We start from the raw sequence: 18358 nt of genomic DNA, 5'->3' as shown, positions 1-18358 counted from the left end.
AGTAGTACTATACATACCAGTATAACGCCTTTTGGGGCGACTAACGGAGCGAGCGAGAGGGTGGACCTTGCACGTGCGAAATTGCGAGGGGGTACCTCCAACTGACTTGTGCACGGCACCCTACTAACCGGTCTCTAGCGATGTGCCAAATTTGGGCACAATCGGGCCAGCCGTTCTCGAGATCTGGAAACGACCCCTGCACGTGCGCACGTGCAGCAGCACCCCAACTCTGGCACATGGATATGCAGTGCCTAGTGGGTGCCTACCTACATGCCAAATTTGAGCGCAATCGGCCAAGTAGTTACCGAGATATTGCAACAATTACAAAACTGACACCTCTTCGTTTTGCACGTGGCACGTGCATAAGGGGTCACCCACATGCATCGGGAATAGTCCAATACTTGGTAGAAGGAATGAAGCTACTCTACAAAAATTACCGCATGTAAATCGGTCAAGTGGTTGCTGAGATATAAGCCTCGCAAAAGCGTTCGCACGGCCGGCCGGCCGGCCGGCCGCTCATACTCAGAAATTTCCGTTAATCTACGGAAAGACTCCGCTCGCTTCGCTCGCTCCGTAACCAGTATAACGCCTTTTGGGGCGACTAACGGAGAGAGCGAGAGGGTGGGTCTTGCACGTGCGAAATTGCGAGGGGGTACCTCCAACTGACTTGTGCACGGCACCCTACTAACCGGTCTCTAGCGATGTGCCAAATTTGGGCACAATCGGCCCAGCCGTTCTCGAGATCTGGAAGCGGCACCCTGCACGTGCGCACGTGCAAAATGGGTCCCAACTGACTTGTGCACGGCACCCTACTAACCGGTCCCTAACTGTGTACCAAATTTGAGCGCAATCGGTCGAGCCGTTCTCGAGATCTGGAAACAACCCCTGCACGTGCGCACGTGCAGCAGCGCACGTGCAGCAGCACCCCAACTCTGGCACATGGATATGCAGTGCCTAGTGGGTGCCTACCTACATGCCAACTTTCAGCGCAATCGGCCAAGTAGTTACAGAGATATTGCAACAATTACAAAAGTGACACCTCCTCGTTTTGCACGTGGCACGTGCATAAGGGGTCACCCACATGCATCGGGAATAGTCCAATACTTGGTAGAAGGAATGAAGCTACCCTACAAAAATTACCGCATGTAAGTGGTTGCTGAGATATAAGCCTCGCAAAAGCGTCCGCACGGCCGGCCGGCCGGCCGGCCGCTCATACTCAGAAATTTCCGTTAATCTAAGGAAAGACTACGCTCGCTTCGCTCGCTCCGATAATAAGAGCCTTCCGCATCGTGGCTGTAACGGCCCCACATGGGACGAAGCGCAACATACAAGACTCACATTTGATTCACATTAGGCCACAATAAATTTATCAATAAAATGCACCAGATAAAAAATGAAAAGAGACGCGATAAAAAGACGAAAACAGTGACTCACAAAGCGTGCAATGTTTTACTTTGGCGAGTCGTACACTGATCTCGGGAGCGCGATCCAGGCCAGTGACGTAGCCAAGGGGGGGGGGCACGGGGGCTATCCCCCTGAAGGCGAAAAATAAAATAAAATTTAATAAAAAGTAAAAATAAATAAGAAAAGCTACCCCACACCGCCAAAAATAGTGGGCCAGCTCCGAGAAGTTTTCCGTTTTGGAGCGCGTACGACACTAGGCCGCGACTTGTGGCCCCTCCCTGGGCTCGTGGCTACGTGCCTACTGCCTGATCCAGGCAGAAGCTGCGCGAAATGAGGAGACCCTCCTGCCGAACTGGAGCTCGTAGCGCTGCAGGTGCAGTTTAATGCCATAGGGGATAATTCGTCCGAAAAATTATGCTATGCTTCGGCCATCCGTTCTCGAATAATCCTCAAAGGAGTCACACACAAATATTTGTCAAATGCAAAATTGTTTTTGAGTTCGTATAGAGCTCACACCAATCTTGCACTGTAGCCTTTTATGGTTAACCCGCGCCGGGCCGGGGGGGGGGGGTGTTTGAACACCCCCCTGCGGTTTTTGGCACACCTGTTTGTGCATCTTTTCCGCACATGTTGTGAAAATTTCAGACCCAGGTCGCCTTAGGTCAGGTCACCAGGTCACGCCAAGTGACCACACCTCAGAAAAAAATGAGAATGCTCGTCATAGCTACATCACTTCCGATTGATCGATTGCATTGAAACTTTCAGCGATTGATTAGAGCAACAATATCTATCAAATGTTTATCTCGGAATTTTGATATCGGTGACCTAAGGTCAGGTCAATATTGCGGCCTCTCCATTATAAGTCAATGGGAGAAAATTGAAAAGCGTCTGTTTTGCTCGAACGCTATTCTAGACACTCTCAAACATTGATATGTAGGTAAAATTGACACACTGAACCGGAAAATAACAACTGTGACCCCTCGTTATGTCCCCGAGGCCATCTCAGGTCACGAACAGAATATAACAGTTTTTCGCTAATAACTTCTGATAGAGGCGTGCTAGAGCGCTGAAAACGCCTTAGATGTGTTCGGCTCGACGTTGCGGAATGCGGATCGACTGATATGTCATGCCTTGACATGAGGTCAAATTTTCACCTTGACCTTTCAAGGTCAAATTATAGTTCATTCGACGCGTCTCGACGAGAGGAACACGATGCTGGCAAAAATAATGTCATGGCTCTTTTGAGTCAAAAGTTATTACCGAAAAAAAAACGATTTCGTAAAAACGGCTATTTTTGGAGTTTTTGCACTCTGGAAGCTAAACCGTTGACCTGAGGTGAAATCTGAGAACATTAGTCAGAAAGGTCTGTAAAAGGGCTATCGAATGCGCTTTTCTGCGGCGCTGTAGCTCTATCGGTTCCCGAGATAGCCGTTGGCAGTTTCCAAAAGGTTGAAATAGTCAACATTTTACCTTTGGTGACCTCTGGTGCCCTGACCTTTGACCTGACCGAAAAAATGACCAGGTGTTTTCGTCCTTATTTTGGACGTTCTTTCGATTGCCGCTTACCGCGTGTCGCTACGTGGCCCAGGAGCCGAGTTAGAAGGGGGTGTTCAGACACCCGGCCCGGCGCGGAATCTCAGAGCACCGGCCCGGCGCGGGTTAAGCTCTTGACAACCTTCATTAACCCGCGCCGGGCCGATGCTCGACGCCAATCGCACCGGGGATAGATGGGAGGGGGGGGGGGGTGAACCGTGAAGCGTGAAGTTTGAAACGGTGATTATTCCACGTACCTAAGACGTAGTCAAAGGATTTGTTGTTGACGTGACGCATTTGGTTTGCATACAACATTCACCCACAGACACACGTCATGTGCATACCATGCATTTATTCGCATCAGCATCGGCGAACAGCCCGAACGTCGCAGCATCCGACCCCACTCGGTGTTTCCAGCGACACTGGGGACTCACCGCGAGCCCGGCCCGCACCGCGCACGTGCCGGGCCATTCCGGTTTCAGCCAGTTACAGAACCAAAAAGTGATGGGGAGTATAGATGATGCCTTCTAGGCTGGTGGGTGACTTTGAGCACCGGTAACCAAGCCGAAAAACATCTATTCTAATCGGCATTTTGATATCGTAATTTTTGATCGTATGTCCATTTGCATGTTAGAAAGGCAGCAGACGACCTCCAAAAAGGACTCAACAGGGATGGCTTCTTTATAGTTATAAGAAGTGTTGAGGAGAATGGTCGGCATTTCAAAATTCTACATGACTCTTATATTGGTTTAATTTTGACATTTGTCGCCTGGCTTTGTTAGTTTTACCGTTTACGCGTTCTCTAACTTACCCCGCGTTCGATGTCTCTCGGACGACGAAGATTCTACGTCGTCCGGCCAATCCCGCTCAAGGTCAGAGGCACGGTCATAGAATACTATGGTCAGATGGGGCTCGGCTGCGGTTATGGAACGTGATTGGCCGAACGGCGTAGAATCTTCGTCGTCCGAGAGACATCGAACGCGAAGATATTCTTCTCTTTTTCTAACGCTATTTTTAGGATATTTGTTTTTATGTGGGAAGCAGTTTTCAGGATATTGTTCTGTGTTTAATGCAGTCTCCAGTAAACTGCTTTGTGCGTATGTTGCAGCCTCCCGGCTATGTTCTTTGTGTCTGTTGCAGTCTCTAGGATATGTTTTGTGCGCCTGTTGCAGTCTCCAGGATATGTTTTGTGCTGCTGTTGCAGTCTCCAAGATATGTTTTGTGCGTCTGTTGCAGTCTCTAGGATACTGTTCTGTGCGTCTGTTGCAGTCTCTAGGATATGTTCTGTGCGTCTATTGCAGTTTCTATGGCAATGTTCTGTGACTGTCGCAATTTCCAGGATACTGTTCTATGCGTCTAATGTAGTCTCTAGGATGCTGTTCTGTGCATCTCTTGCAATCTCCAGGATACCGTTCTGTGCATTTGTTCCGTTCCGTTCCGTTCCGTTCCATTCCGTTCCGTTTATTGAATATAATTTGGAATCACACATTGAACAATTTATAATTTATGGCACTGTCAAACGGGATTGGTCGGATAAGGATTCACGTGTTAGTTTTGTTAGAATACGGACAGTTAGTGTTAAAGGTTATATTGGGGAGTTTGACAGTGCCTTACCAGACGGTAACGCAAAGACGAGATCAAAAAGACGAGTCAGCGGTCGTTCCAGAGAGCGGCGACCCAGCACCGCCGCCGAGCGCAGCGGCCATCTGGCACCCGGCACCAAGCACCAGCCGGGCCTAGCTATTGATGGACAGACGCAGTTTTCTTGTCTTGAGCAGTCACTTGCGCAGAATCAAGTCATTACGTGGGTATCTTATGTAAATATCGGATGGGGTACCCTGGTACTTGTTGAATAGTCCTGATATATAATCCTATATGTCGCGGTATTGGCTCAGTTTGTTCAAAGTGAAATCGGGTGTGTCTGCTCACCTATGAGCCAATCGATAGCGGAGTCCTGATATTCCATATTTATTATTGTTGGTCGTTAGTGCTGCTGGGACGCCACTACTATCTACCGATTAAACCTGTCTTATAAACGACTAACGAGCTACGCTCCGTAGAAGTGACTAACGACTAACGAGCTACGCATCGAAAGCATGGCAGCTTATATAATTAGTCAGTTGAGCGATTAGGACAGGGAGGCAGTTTGAACATAGGCGGCGGAACGGGGAGGGCACCGGGGCACCGTACCCCCCTTTGATTTTGGCATTTTAACATTAGCCCTATGGGCGTTGCATGGAAAGAATGGGACAAAAAGTCGGCAGTGCCCCCTTACTTGAAGGTGTTCCGCCGCTACTGAGTTTGAATGCGTTCTCGTACTATTTGGTACCTCATGCTCACGAAAAGGCACATTTGCATCATTGCGAGTATACCGTTTATTAGTACAACTAATATTCGAAAACGGCACATAAATTATCGAGTTTGAAAAGGATTGTGAAGAATCAGTTTGAAAGACAGCCTTTTGATATTGACAAGCACCTATTTTCCTTGCAGTTCAAGGGAGTGGGGAGGGCTCTGTGCCTTGGTGCACCGCTGTTTCGCCATTATGGGGGCATAGTGCCTATCACTTCTTCTTGGCGTCCTATTTGGTGCATGCTTCAAAATCATCAGCTCTTAACAGTCTCTAACCAGAGCTGCCAATAACAGTTCCCGTTTGCTTCACCCCACCCACAGTCTCTCCGGTCTATGCCAGTGCCCGTGTCAGTCATCCCATGTCACTGTCGTCCGGCGGCAGCAGCCCGTCCTCTGGTGTCCACTCACCCCCGTATCTGGGCGGCCATCGGGCCTCGTGACCCGTCTCCGTCGCCGATCGGTCGGCCCGATACCCGGTCCGGTCCGGCTGCGTCGTGGCTCGGCGTGCTCCCATTGGTGGGTGCCGGGGGCCGGTCCTGTCGTGCCCCTGCCAAGCCCCGGTGTCGACCCTGGGCCGACAGCCGGCGTCATCAGACAGTGGCGGGGGCACGGATCGTCACCAGCTGATCAAGAGGTGGTGTCGGGAACACCACGGTAGACGCGAGTGGACCGATCTTCAGTAAGACGTTGTGGTGATTTAATTGGCTCAGTTAGTTGGTCTTTGTTCGCAATTATGGCGGAACGGCCCACGGAGAACGGTGGCAGTCAGGGCAAGAATGTGAAGATTTCGGTCAGGGTGCGCGGCGAGTGGCTCATGGTCCCCTGTCAGAAGGGTGAGTACCAAACAGTTAGCTGTGCGTCGTCTCACAATAAACCCTCTCGGTCTCTCAGTTGGCATGCAAAGCTCTACGCTTCTTAGCTGCTACATAAGAGTATTGACAGAAAAGAGAGAAGGGGTTTACTTAGACCTTACTCCACCTTTCAATGTAATTTATTTAATTTTCGAACACGGGCAAATTGCAATATCCGCCACATGTGAATGATAAAGTACCTAAACGTAACACAGATACGAGTATAAAAGCTCGCCATAAAATCGGCCCTTGTTTGCCTGACGAGTTATCGTCAAGTTGATATTTATATAGCGTGCTATGTTTAACAACCGTGGCCCATGACTTCACTTTTTAATAGGTGAGGGCCTACGTTGTATCTGTTTATTTGTTTATTTCACAACATCGCCAACAGGCAGTGCCCATTGAAAGGCGAAGTCAAAAACATACGAATTCATCGAAAGCAAGAATAGATAAGAGTCTACTAGCTTTGCATGCTACATGCCTACACAATACAAGCATATACCTAATAAAAATGAATATGGTGAAAATATACCTGCTATAAAAATATACCTAATATAAATATGACTAATTAATAAAAGTATATACTAAGAACAAGACACACTGTGATAAAAGTATACAGCATGAAATATGATGGATAAAACACATGGATATGATGGATGAAGTATGAATATCCTTGCAAAAGATGCGAATATTCTATTGGAAGGAAAGCTTTGACAGAAACGTTTTTAGCACTCAACAATACGTATACTTTGAGTTACAAAAAGGCACAAGCTCGTGTGGTCTAACAGTTGTGAGCTTGGAATACTCCTAAATCACGCATGGGTCAAGCAACTTGCCAAGTCTTGTCTTGCAGGCATCTATGCCGACGGCGTCAAAGGAACCGGTTAAAGGGAATCGTTCACCTTTGAGAAAGTGTGTTGTTAAAAACTAGACAGATATGAGGAAGTCGACTGAATGACGTAATGGCTTGACATTGTGCCTATAGGCGGTACTTAACCCTATTCCTGGCGGGGGGGGGGGGCCTCAGGAGCCCCCCCCCCCTGAGGTTTTTTGGATATTTCTCCCAAACGCGTTGAGCTAGGAAGCTCAAATTTTCTGACTTTTCCTAAAAGGCTTCTACGCAACATGTCTGAAAATTTTGAGTTGATCTGACCTCAGGTCAGGTCACCAGAGGCGGTTTGGTGACCCTACCTCAGAAAAGTTTGCAATCACGCCAGAGCTAGAGTTTTTGACCGATCAATTTCTTCTCTTCAGGCTTTAGTTAGGGTACCAGTATGTGCAATTTGTATATCTCGGAATTTTGATATCGGTGACCTAAGGTCAGGTCAGTTTCGCGACCTCCCCATTATAAGTCAATGGGGGAAAAATCAACTCCCTGTTTTTACCACTAAAACGGGTCGGAATGGCCCCATATACCATACATGACTTCATATACGATCAACCTTCACTACCTTGAGGTCTGTTTTGCTGTTGGGCAGCTGTGAGGTCATGTGACGTCATCAAAGGTCACCAAAGGTTTTTGGCCAATAACTCCGTACAGGAACAAGATACAGACGCGTGGATGGTCTCATTGTGTTCAGCTCGTCAAGACGCATCGAATGATATACATGATGACCTCGAGGTCACGTGACCTGAGGTCAACCTTTGACCTTGACCTTGCGAGGTCAACATATATCATTCGATGCGGATTGACGAGAGGATCACGATGATGCCCTTAGTTTGTTCCTATATTGACTAATTCGAAAGTTATTCGAGAAAAACTATCTCCATATCTAGCGCCGCCATTTTGACTTTTTCGACCCCTGTGACGTCATCTTTGACCTGACCTGAAAATGACCTTAGTAAAAATTGTAGATCTTGACCGTGCGTATCCGATGCCGTTTACCGTTTGTCGCTATCTTGCTTCGTTCTCGAGATCTCAGGGGGGGGGGCGAATCGGGCCCCCCCCGCCAGTTTCTTGTCCCGGCGGAGCCCGCCAGGAATAGGGTTAATAACGCGTCACTATTCCACGTTAAACGGTCATCAACCAATCAAACAAACAACATTCGTTGGATCTGTTAAAAAGATGGTTCCCTGAGCTAAATGTTGTATCTCGGGTTTAGCCCGCGCCCCAGTGGCGGTCTCAGCCAACTTCGCCCTAGTGGGGGGGGGGGGGGCATGTGTTACCACCCACCTCTAACTCAAAAACTAAGAGGGCTAGAAAGACGCGGTAAAAAGCAATCGATAGCTCTCAATGCGTAAGTTTGAAAGTATTTCGGTCATTTTTCATCTTAGAGCAATATTGGGGTCACTGGAGGTCATCAAAAGTCAAAATTTGTCAAATGTCATTATATTTTTCCGAAAACATGCATTTATCTCAGGAACTATGATAGCTAGGAAAACGCATGGAAAAGCAATCGATAGCTCTTGAACTCTTCTTTCGATAAGATCATCATCAAAATTGACCTCAGGTCAACGGTTTAGCCTCCAGAGGGCAAAAACTCCAAATAGCTGTTTTTACGAAAAGTGTTTTTCGACAATAATTTTTGACTAAAAAAAGCCACGACATTTCTATTGCCAGGATCGTGTTCCTCTCGCCAAGACGCATCGAATGAACTATAATTTGACCTTGCAAAGGTCAACTTGAAAATTTGACCTCAGGTCAAGGTCATGACCTGACCGGAAAAGGTCATGTTGCATATCAGTCGATGCGTCTCGGCAAGACAAACACAATGAGACCATCCCCAGCGTTCTATCTCTTTCCGATCGAGAGTTATTGGCAAAAATCTGTTTGTAGCCTCAAATGACCTCGGATGACCTTTCTAGAGGCTATCAGCAATAACGACACCCTGGTCGTCACGGATGGTCCAAATCATTGTGATTCTGAAATATTTGGACTGTTCCTATGCGTACATACGGATCTAGAGGCATTTTCATTTTTCTCCATTGACTTATAATGGTAAGGTCACGCCACTGACCTGACCTTAGGTCACGGATATAAAAAATCCGAGATATACAAATTGTAGGCGCCCATAACATCATGCAATCCACCAAGTTTGAAACCTTTCTGACAAACACTGCAGGCTGGACATGATTGCAAACTTTGTTAGGCTTGGTCAGTTAACTTGACCTGGTGACCTGACCTGACATGACCTGGGGCCAAAAATTTCACACATTGTCCAAAATTGATGTACAAAAAGCTACCCTAAGCGGCGCGGCGCTACGCGCCACGGTTTTTTATTCACACGCGAAAAACGCGACAGGGTGGTAACATATGCCCCCCCCCCCCCCACTGCACTGGGGCGAAGGTTAAGCCGTGATCTCAAATGTTACGAATAAGCGCAAAATCAGGATTTAACCAGTGCTGATTGATGAATGCGGGAGTACGAAGTGCGAGGAAGCCAGGTCTGTAACTATTTTGAGAGGATACTTTCTTCGCAAAAGTTCGTCTGTTTTACAACAGCATTTTCTCCGCTGGGTGGCTTTATCCCTTACACCCATAAATTGATTACTCTTGAAGCATCCAGGTGCCCGTACCTGCACGTGCGCCTACCAAATAGGAGTTGTCGAAATTGTGCCGTTTTTAACCGGCTAGACCCTCCATGAAGTCTATTGAAGTTTCGCTTTAAACCGAGTCGCCTCTATCTGGCACCAGTGAGCGTTAGTGAGTGAGCGTCCAGTGGTCCTTCCGACTGCCTGCGCCACCCCGACAGCTGACCTCACTTCCACTGACCTCTCTCCGGTCCGTTACCGGCCCGTCAGGTAACGTCAGCGTCCAGTGCTCCCTCCAGCTACCTCTGCCATTTTGACCTCACCCCTGTACCCTACTGACCTCTGCCCTGGCCCAACGCCGGGCCGTCAGGTAAGGTCAGCGTCCAGTGGCCCCTCCACTGCATCCCTACAGCACCCTGCATAAGCAATAAGCATGTACTCCTACTGACCCCTGCCCCATCCGATGCCGGGTCGTCAGGTAACGTCAGTGTCCAGTGGCCCCTCCAGTTACCTCTTGCATTTTCACCCCCTACTGACCTCTCTCCGGTCCTCCGTCGGCCCGTCAGGTAATGTCAGCGTCCAGTGGCTGTCCGAGGAGGCGCTGCGGCGCTATGAGCGGCTCCGCCCGGCCACCTACACCGGTCGACCGCAGGTGGTGGCCGAGGTGCGCAAAACACGCGGCGGGGCCATCCTCGACCGACAGGACCTCGTCTCGGACGTGCTGGATGATAACGACTTCGTCTCGATCGGTATGTGGGGGGGGGGGGGGCAGCGCAGGTCTTGGCAGAGGGACATTATCTGCGTTGCTAGACGAGGCCCCGTTCAGGCATACATGTTTGATTTACCTTTGTTTGCTACGTCATTGCTTCGTGAAATAATGGACTTGCAAATCACAACGGGGAATTTTTACATGGTAAATGACGACGGGGAACTTTCGAATAATAAATACTGACCTTCGTTTAAAACTGAGAGATGCGCATAGCACAATGCGGTGTAAAGAGTACTGCGAAGAGGCATGTCGTAAAATATATGCACTACGCAGTTGATGCCAGTTGATGCATATAGAGCATCGACAAAAGCGCACTTGTAATGGGGACAAACGTAACTAATGCGCAGGTCTGAGGTACCTATGTATGTATAATCTAGGTGTAACCTTCAGTTTTTTTTTCTTGCTCGCTCCGTTTCGTTGTGTATCCGGATCTATCGTCCACATTGTGTCATGTTGCTGTATTCTGATATTCGCAGCTTTCCGTCACATCCTCGTGTGTAACCATGGACTATGTTGCAGTGCTGGAGAGCGACCGTCCCAACCCCATCACAGAGAGCGCCGAAATCAGATATGTGCCCGAGCAAATGTATCCTTTCAAACGAGTGCGTGCGGAGTCGTGCATAATGTGTCATTGTTAACTATTGATTATTGGTGTTGTGTATTGGTGTCGTGTCAGACACGTGAAAGTTGTTGAAGTTATATGCTTGTTTTCTGTGCCGAAAATTTCCTTAACGGCGCATTTCAGTGAGTCACAAAATGGCGAGGAACCGACGCAGGTAAGCAGATTTTAGTGAGCACTATTGTCAGTTACCACTTCGATGGTAGGCTGGTTTGCCTTCGCTTGGCCTGTTGACTTGACTTGAACATTGTCCTTACTGCAATGGTTAGGCGATGTCGCCGATGAAATATGAATGCAAAATAGTTCGTAAAAAATATGCTACTTTTGCGACCATAATGAATTTCTTTTGTTTATGTTGTAATCTGACCTCGTACCTGTGATGTCATAATTCAAATGTGACTCATTGCAATTCTTCATATTAGAATTATGTCATTGCCTAATATGGCATAGCACAAATGAACGATGCTGCAGCAATATGCTATGATTGCGAAACAACACATTACTATTTGATCCGATCCGTGATCCCATCGCCCAGTCATGGCCCAGTGATGCCAAGCCTGATCTGTTAGGAAAATTTCCTGAACTATCTTTTTAACATCGTTAACATTTTAACCATCGGTTTAAAACTTGGTTCCTTCCAGTTTGCAAATCAGAGACGGACAACAAATGCCCCCCTCCTCAGCGCCTATGTCGTGTTTGAAAATACCCAATTCAGTCGCTGGTAATTGACGTCATTATTCATTCATAGCAAGTCTTATGGCCTATAGCAGTACAGTTTTAATGTTTCTTTTCATGACCAGTGACAGGTTCCTCTGCAAAAATAGCAACTACTACCGTAGTGAACCGAAAGTAAAGAAAGGAAACCAAAAGTATACCAAAAGTAAAGATCGCAATTCGCAGTAAACATGTGTTTTGCAAAAAGGGAGGGATCATGTTCTCCATAATCACGAGTGATGTCTGAAGAAAATAAAGCAAATGTAAAAGATTTCGGCGATTCTCATTTTATTACGCCAAATCTCTGAGTAAATGTTTATGCATTTTGAAAAAATTAAAGAGTTATGAGATGTACTCGACAGGCACCCCACCTATAAATCGTTCACAGTCTATTGCGCCGGTATGTAAATTATTTGCGAAAACGTTTTTATCACAGGGCAATCAAAAAATGTATAGAAGGAAAGCCGGTAGTGTGAGCTCCTGTGATAGTCTAGCCACAACCAGTTCTAACAGCATGCAAGGGCAAATGCCTTACAACCAGGCAGGCTTTGCGAAGACAAAATCCAACCAGAAGTCTGGCAAAATTGATAAGGAGCTTGACGTGTTGGCCAGAGAACTTCTTCCAAGAGTGCTTAAGATACCATTTACTGTAGAACAATGGATGTCTGCAATATACTCCGCGTGTGGTGAATGTGGCATTGATGGCTCAGGAGACGATTATTCTGAAGAAGATTGCAACCAAAGAAAGCGATTTCCTTGCCCTGAACGTCCTAAATTACCCACGATTGGCTTGGCTTCAATGGAAAAGCGTTTACGTAACCCCCAGGCCAAACTCTGTCCGAGTGAAGCACCGTCTCCAGTGCCCCAGCAAACAATTACAGTGCGTGTTCCAGACCCAATGAACCTCCCCATTATGTGGGTCCCAAAACTTCCTCCACAAACAGCTCAGCTTTTAAACAGTATGCCTTGTGAAATATTTCAAGACATTCACAGGAGTTGCAAACAAGAGTCTGGCAAACCACCTGCGAAAAAATGTCCCCCGCGCCGTAAATCACCCCAGAGAAAACCTCTTAGTAGGCCTGCACCCAAGCCCAAGCTAAAGCCAAGGCAGAGGTCTAGGAGAAGAAGGAGGCCATGCTGCTGTTGCTGCCATATGGCTCAACAGTTTTCGACGCCTGGTCCGGGGGGAGCCTACAGGTCTCCTTCGAAGCCAGCAAGCGCGCCATCTCCCTCGAAACAATTCAAGTCCAAGCCGGCACCAAAACCAAAGCCGAAACCGAAGGCGAAACCCGCTACAAAGAAGGCAGCCAAGTCGGACAAGGCTGACGAGGATGAACCACCAAAGGTTGAGGTCAAGGTAGAGGAACCCAAGCCAGCGCCGGCACCAGCCGCCAAGGCGGGCTCAGAGAGCAGCAGCGACGACAGCAGCGACTCCGACACACCTCCCGTGACTCCGGCCGCGCCGGCACCTCCGGCCTCTCCGGCTGCCGGCAAGGACTTCATGTCGGACCTGTTCGCCAGTAGCCCGGCCCCGTCTGGCGCCTCCTCGCCCAAGCCGGCCGCGGCCGACTGGATGAGCGACTTTGGCGGTGCCAGCTCGCCCAAACCGCCCGCCTCCGGTGGCGCGGACTGGATGAGCAACTTCACGGGAGGCACCAGCTCGCCGAAACCGCCGGCCTCGTCCGGCGCCGACTGGCTCAGCTGAACGGACGACCGCGGACCGACCGCGAGTGGAACACAGTGTTAAACAGCTGGGCGAGATATGACAGTGGTGATATGTGTTTCTGTTAAAACAGTACATAAAAGGCCTTACTTTCTGTATTTAAAATGAATACTGATTACACATAGTTCGGTTCACATTGTTTAGTGTACGGTAAAAGCCAACTTACTCATGGTTATTGAAATAAAAATAAAGTGTGCATGGAATTAGCTTGTGCTTTGGGTTGGAAATGCTCGTATCTTTTTTAAAGGCCAGTAGTTAACCACTTCTCATGTAGAAACAAGAAATAAACACTACTTGGGCCGTAAACAGCAACAGGCTAGTGTTCCCATCGAAGGATTATCATCCGGCCTTTTCTGATCTGACCTGACCACGCCCTGAACTTCACTATGATCTTCTGAAAATAACATGATCCGTGCTATCATTAGGGACTCGAGGTCAGTCGAGGTCAATTCAACAATTTTCCTTGACTTTCAAGCACCTTTTGAATTTCGAACATAGGACCAATAGTTACGCATATAAAAATGAGATTCTACATAACTCCCCCCCCAGTCAATCGATCGCGTCATAGATGAGAGTCGAGAGATGAATGATCGCTACACGGAAAATGTCGATCAGCTGATTTTTGATCGATACTGTGTTCTGGCAAGCGCGCTTGCTTCTTATCAGGTGAGTCGCTGGTGGTGAAGGCAGACGAAAATTCCTCTCAAACTATGTTGGCGCGAAGCCGTCTGACTGAGCCTGTTTTCAGATTATGTACCTGGACGGCAACAGTCTGTCGACGGACGACCTCGTGCAGCTCGGGAAGGGAAAATACAAAATTAAGGTACAGCAGAAATGAGCTTAACTCACGCCACATTTGAATTATTTTATTCACATGCCTAGGTGTTAGATAACTCACTTATCACGCATCTGTTTTGTTTGTGTTGTAACCGCTAACAATTATTGGAAGCAGCGGCGCTTGCATTTTATTGCATACTATGGACTCGTTCAAGACTCCTAGAGATAGGTACTCTTCTACCGTCAAGCGTGCGACTAATTCCTGCAGTTTGGTGTCAGATCCCATTCTCGATTCGTTTTTTAACCCTTTTATGTCTTTATAGCAAATCACAACCGCCAGATTATCATTCAATTCAATTCTGAAAGGTCAATGACTGAAAAGGTCAATTCTTATTCGATATAAATATCGAATAAGAATAATAGGTTGTTAATGAGATCGAGTGAAAAAAAAAATTCGCTACGTTCACGCTGACATTGCCCTCCGCCCTCTCTTCGCTCAAAGCTGACGAAAGAATCGGAAGATCTCCTACTCAAGTCGAGAGAGCTCGTCGACAAAATCGTCAAGGAAAAGAAAAGTAAGAAAACACATTGCCGTTGGGCATAGTCAAATCGTCTCTTATATGATTGGACCAATTCAGTGTTTCAACTGCCCGTCTACCAGGGCTACATTGCTGCCAATCCGCAAATTCATTGGTAAATGGAATTGTAAATGCTTATACCTAACGGTGACTCCAAATACGGCACTCTATTATATGAGTCCATTGAATAAATGACTAAAATGAATCCGTTTTTTTCTGTCAGCGGTGTATGGAATCACGACCGGATTGGGGAAGTTCGCCAACATCCCCATCTCGCAGGACAAAATACAGTGAGTTCTCCACGTTTTTGTGTTCTCTAATTAGCACCAAGTGCCTACTGGGTTACTGAAGGCATGGATTAGTTCTGTATGTTTACTTCCATAACAGTATGTCTGTACGAACATTACTTGCCCGGTCATTTTTTGCGCCGGTGCTAAGACGTAAAAACCTGAGACTCATCTCGAATCACTTTGTTTTACATCTACATTTGACGATTTACGAAGGCAACGGTAACAGCAAATAAACAACATACAATTTGACTGAATTGGCAGCATACCATCACACCTCATGACATACGGTGACAACTGACAGCACCCCCCCCCCCCTCCGCCCACCGCAGGGACCTGCAGGTGAACCTGATCCGCTCTCACGCGGCCGGAGTCGGTGAGCCCCTCTCCCCCGAGAAGACGCGCATGCTGCTCGCGCTGCGCATCAACGTGCTGGCCAAAGGCTACAGCGGTATCGCGCCCAAGATTGTGTTCCAGATGATCGACGCATTCAACGGTAAGATATTTCGTGCGGGCCAACAGCGTCAGTCGGAGCTGAAGTCACCTAAATGACAGGTCGCGAAGTGCCTCTCCAGCAAAGTTGACTCGATTTTTTTTTACAGTGAGCAAGTATTTCACAATGAGCTTTTCCGCACTCAAAGATAATCAATATTCCCAATGTTGAACTCATGGTGTGGCCCTATTGTGATGGTGGCCCTATTGTAGCAGTTTGAACACATCATCTGACCATGAATTTACTCGTGCATACACATACACAATCATGATTCATTAACCAGCTTGCTAACTGCATAGCTGAGAACAGGACTCGACACACATGGTGTCCGACGCGGTCACCCTCTCTCCCTCACAGTATCAGCCCCGTCTCTCCCCAGCGTCGTGTCTGTCGTGGGTGCCCGAGAAGGGCTCGGTGGGAGCCTCCGGAGACCTGGCACCGCTGGCCCACCTGGCGCTCGGCCTGATGGGCGAGGGGCGCATGTGGAGCGCCAAGACCGGCTGGGGAGAGGCCAAATACGTCCTGGAAGCGCACGGCCTCGAGCCAATTCAACTCTCCTACAAGGTAGGGTATTTATTGGCGCTCTAAGGTAGAGATTAGAGGTGAGTTGTCACTGAACATTGGATGCATTTAACGAAAAAAATAGCAGCAATAAAGACGCATCCTCGCTCACGTATGGATGATGATGTGTAGGCAGTTCTGCGGACTTCAAACCAGGCCAGATCGTTGCGCAAAGTCACTTATTCTGACCACTCTCGAGGACAGAGCCCTGAACGGTCATTTAGCACCAGTGACCTGAACTGCCTACCCAGCGCGAGAGTGATCGACCCGACCTCTGATCCGTGCCCTGTCCCCCACAGGACGGTCTGTGCATGATAAACGGCACCCAGCTGATCGCCAGTATCGGCGCGGCGGCCGTGGAGCGGGCCGGCTCCATCGCCCGCCAGGCAGACGTGGTCGCCGCCATGAGTCTGGAGGTACTCAAGGAACGTCCCGCGCCTTCGACAGCGATGTCCACCAGCTGAGGCCGCACAAAGGCCAGATTGAGGTGGCTCGTCGACTCCGAGCGCTGCTCCACTCGGATACATATCCGTCAGAGATCGCGGGTAAGCGGCGGACTGAGGGAGAGCTGCTGGCGGAAAGTCAACCTAAATGAAATGTCGGCGAACGAGCAACTTACGGGGTTTCGAATAAGTTAAGTTTGAAAAATGAGCTACTGAAGGGGTTTGGAATAAGCTTAGTTGGAAAATGGCTGTCTTCAGTTCATAAGGCGCATATTGATATGTTCAGCTTCCGCTATTTTTGGTTAAAAATAACACCGTTAAAATGTTACATATCTTTGGTAAAATAACCTACTTCTGAGACTGCCACCGTCTGTTTTCTGTTGCGAATTGTGAACCCATGTCATGTTCATCAGCAGCCAAACATTGCATCGCCTTCTCTACCCCGGCAGAGTCGCACGGGTACTGTAACCGTGTCCAGGACGCGTACACACTGCGCTGCTGCCCGCAAGTACACGGCGCCTCGCACGACACGATCGCTCTGTGTCGCTCCTGGCTGACCACCGAGCTGAACTCTGCCACCGACAACCCGCTGGTGCTGCCCGAGCGAGGCGAGATTATCTCCGCCGGAAACTTCCACGGCGAGTACCCGGCCAAGGCGCTCGACTTTCTGGCCATCGGAGTCTCCGAGCTGGCGGCCATGTCTGAGAGACGCGTGGAGCGTCTCTGTAACCCGGCCTACTCGGAGCTGCCGGCCTTCCTGGTCAAGGATGGCGGCTTCAACTCGGGATTCATGATGGCGCACGTGACGGCCGCCGCGCTGGTCTCCGAGAATAAGGTGCTCTGCCACCCGGCGTCGGTGGACAGCATCTCGACCAGCGCCGGTACAGAGGATCACGTCTCCATGGGCGCGTGGGCCGCGCGCAAGGCACTCATGGTGGGTACTGTCCGGCAGCGCAGACAAGAGCTAATTCCCGTCCAGAGTTTGAGGACGAGATGGTCACGCGTTCTGTACAGAGTTGTCGAGACTTTTTTTCACCATATTTCCTGATCGTGCTCTCGATGACTTGCCCTTTGACGTTTTTATTAGCCGAATCCTCTAGGTGTCATACGATCGAGCGCATCATGCTTACTTTTGAATCACATCCCAGAACGGCACGTAACACCGCTGACAGGTGCTCAAACTAATCATTCAATCATAGACATTAGCTCTGCAATCTCCCGGTAACATATGCACAGATCAGACTAACATTTCCTAACCCCACAAGGTCAAACTCAGCCTCAACACCTTCCCCCTTCGACAGGTGGTTGAGAATGTGGAGCGAGTGATCGCCATCGAGCTGCTATCAGCCTGTCAGGCCATTGAATTCCTGCGTCCGCTGAAGACCACGGTTCCCCTGGAGGAGGTGTACAAGGTGGTGCGCTCGCGCGTCGCCGCCTGGGACCAGGACCGCTACATGGCGGCGGATATGGACGCCGCCACGGAGCTGCTGCAGGAGGAGCGCATCTGGCAGGCGGTCCGACTGCACGTGGATCACTACCACTCGGTGCAGGTGAGGAGGGAGAGACCGTGAGCACGACGGTTGTCAGGTCAGCGGCTGAGGAGACCGCTGTAGGAAAGCGGCGCCACGGGAGAATAATTCAACCCTCTGGCTGAAGGTTAAATGGTCTGGGTGAGGTATAACTAGAGTAACCGTTCTTGACCAATAAGTCACCAAAGGTGGTTCGTCTTTATAAGAAGCTTTACAATCGATGAATTTGTTGCGAAATAGCATGCACATCCTAT

At 48.8% G+C, this 18358-nt stretch overlaps 1 protein-coding gene across 1 annotated transcript; it reads left to right on the top strand.

Moving 5' to 3' along the window:
• Positions 1-5842: 5842 nt before the first annotated feature.
• Positions 5843-18125, top strand: LOC122390693 (histidine ammonia-lyase-like; the record flags this gene model as incomplete). Its single annotated transcript, XM_043383874.1, is given in 13 exon segments — positions 5843-6122; positions 10178-10360; positions 10900-10966; positions 11126-11156; positions 14185-14259; positions 14716-14788; positions 15015-15081; positions 15411-15574; positions 15951-16135; positions 16432-16552; positions 16555-16677; positions 17025-17509; positions 17877-18125. Coding segments are annotated over 13 exon segments (1923 nt in total), but the record flags the coding sequence as incomplete, so codon positions are not given.
• Positions 18126-18358: the final 233 nt, after the last annotated feature.

This window comes from Amphibalanus amphitrite, unplaced genomic scaffold (assembly GCF_019059575.1).
Source record: "Amphibalanus amphitrite isolate SeventyFive unplaced genomic scaffold, NRLGWU_Aamphi_draft 000405F_arrow, whole genome shotgun sequence".
In the NCBI taxonomy this organism is placed as follows: domain Eukaryota; kingdom Metazoa; phylum Arthropoda; class Thecostraca; order Balanomorpha; family Balanidae; genus Amphibalanus; species Amphibalanus amphitrite.
This window is presented reverse-complemented; position numbering and strand designations above follow the sequence as displayed.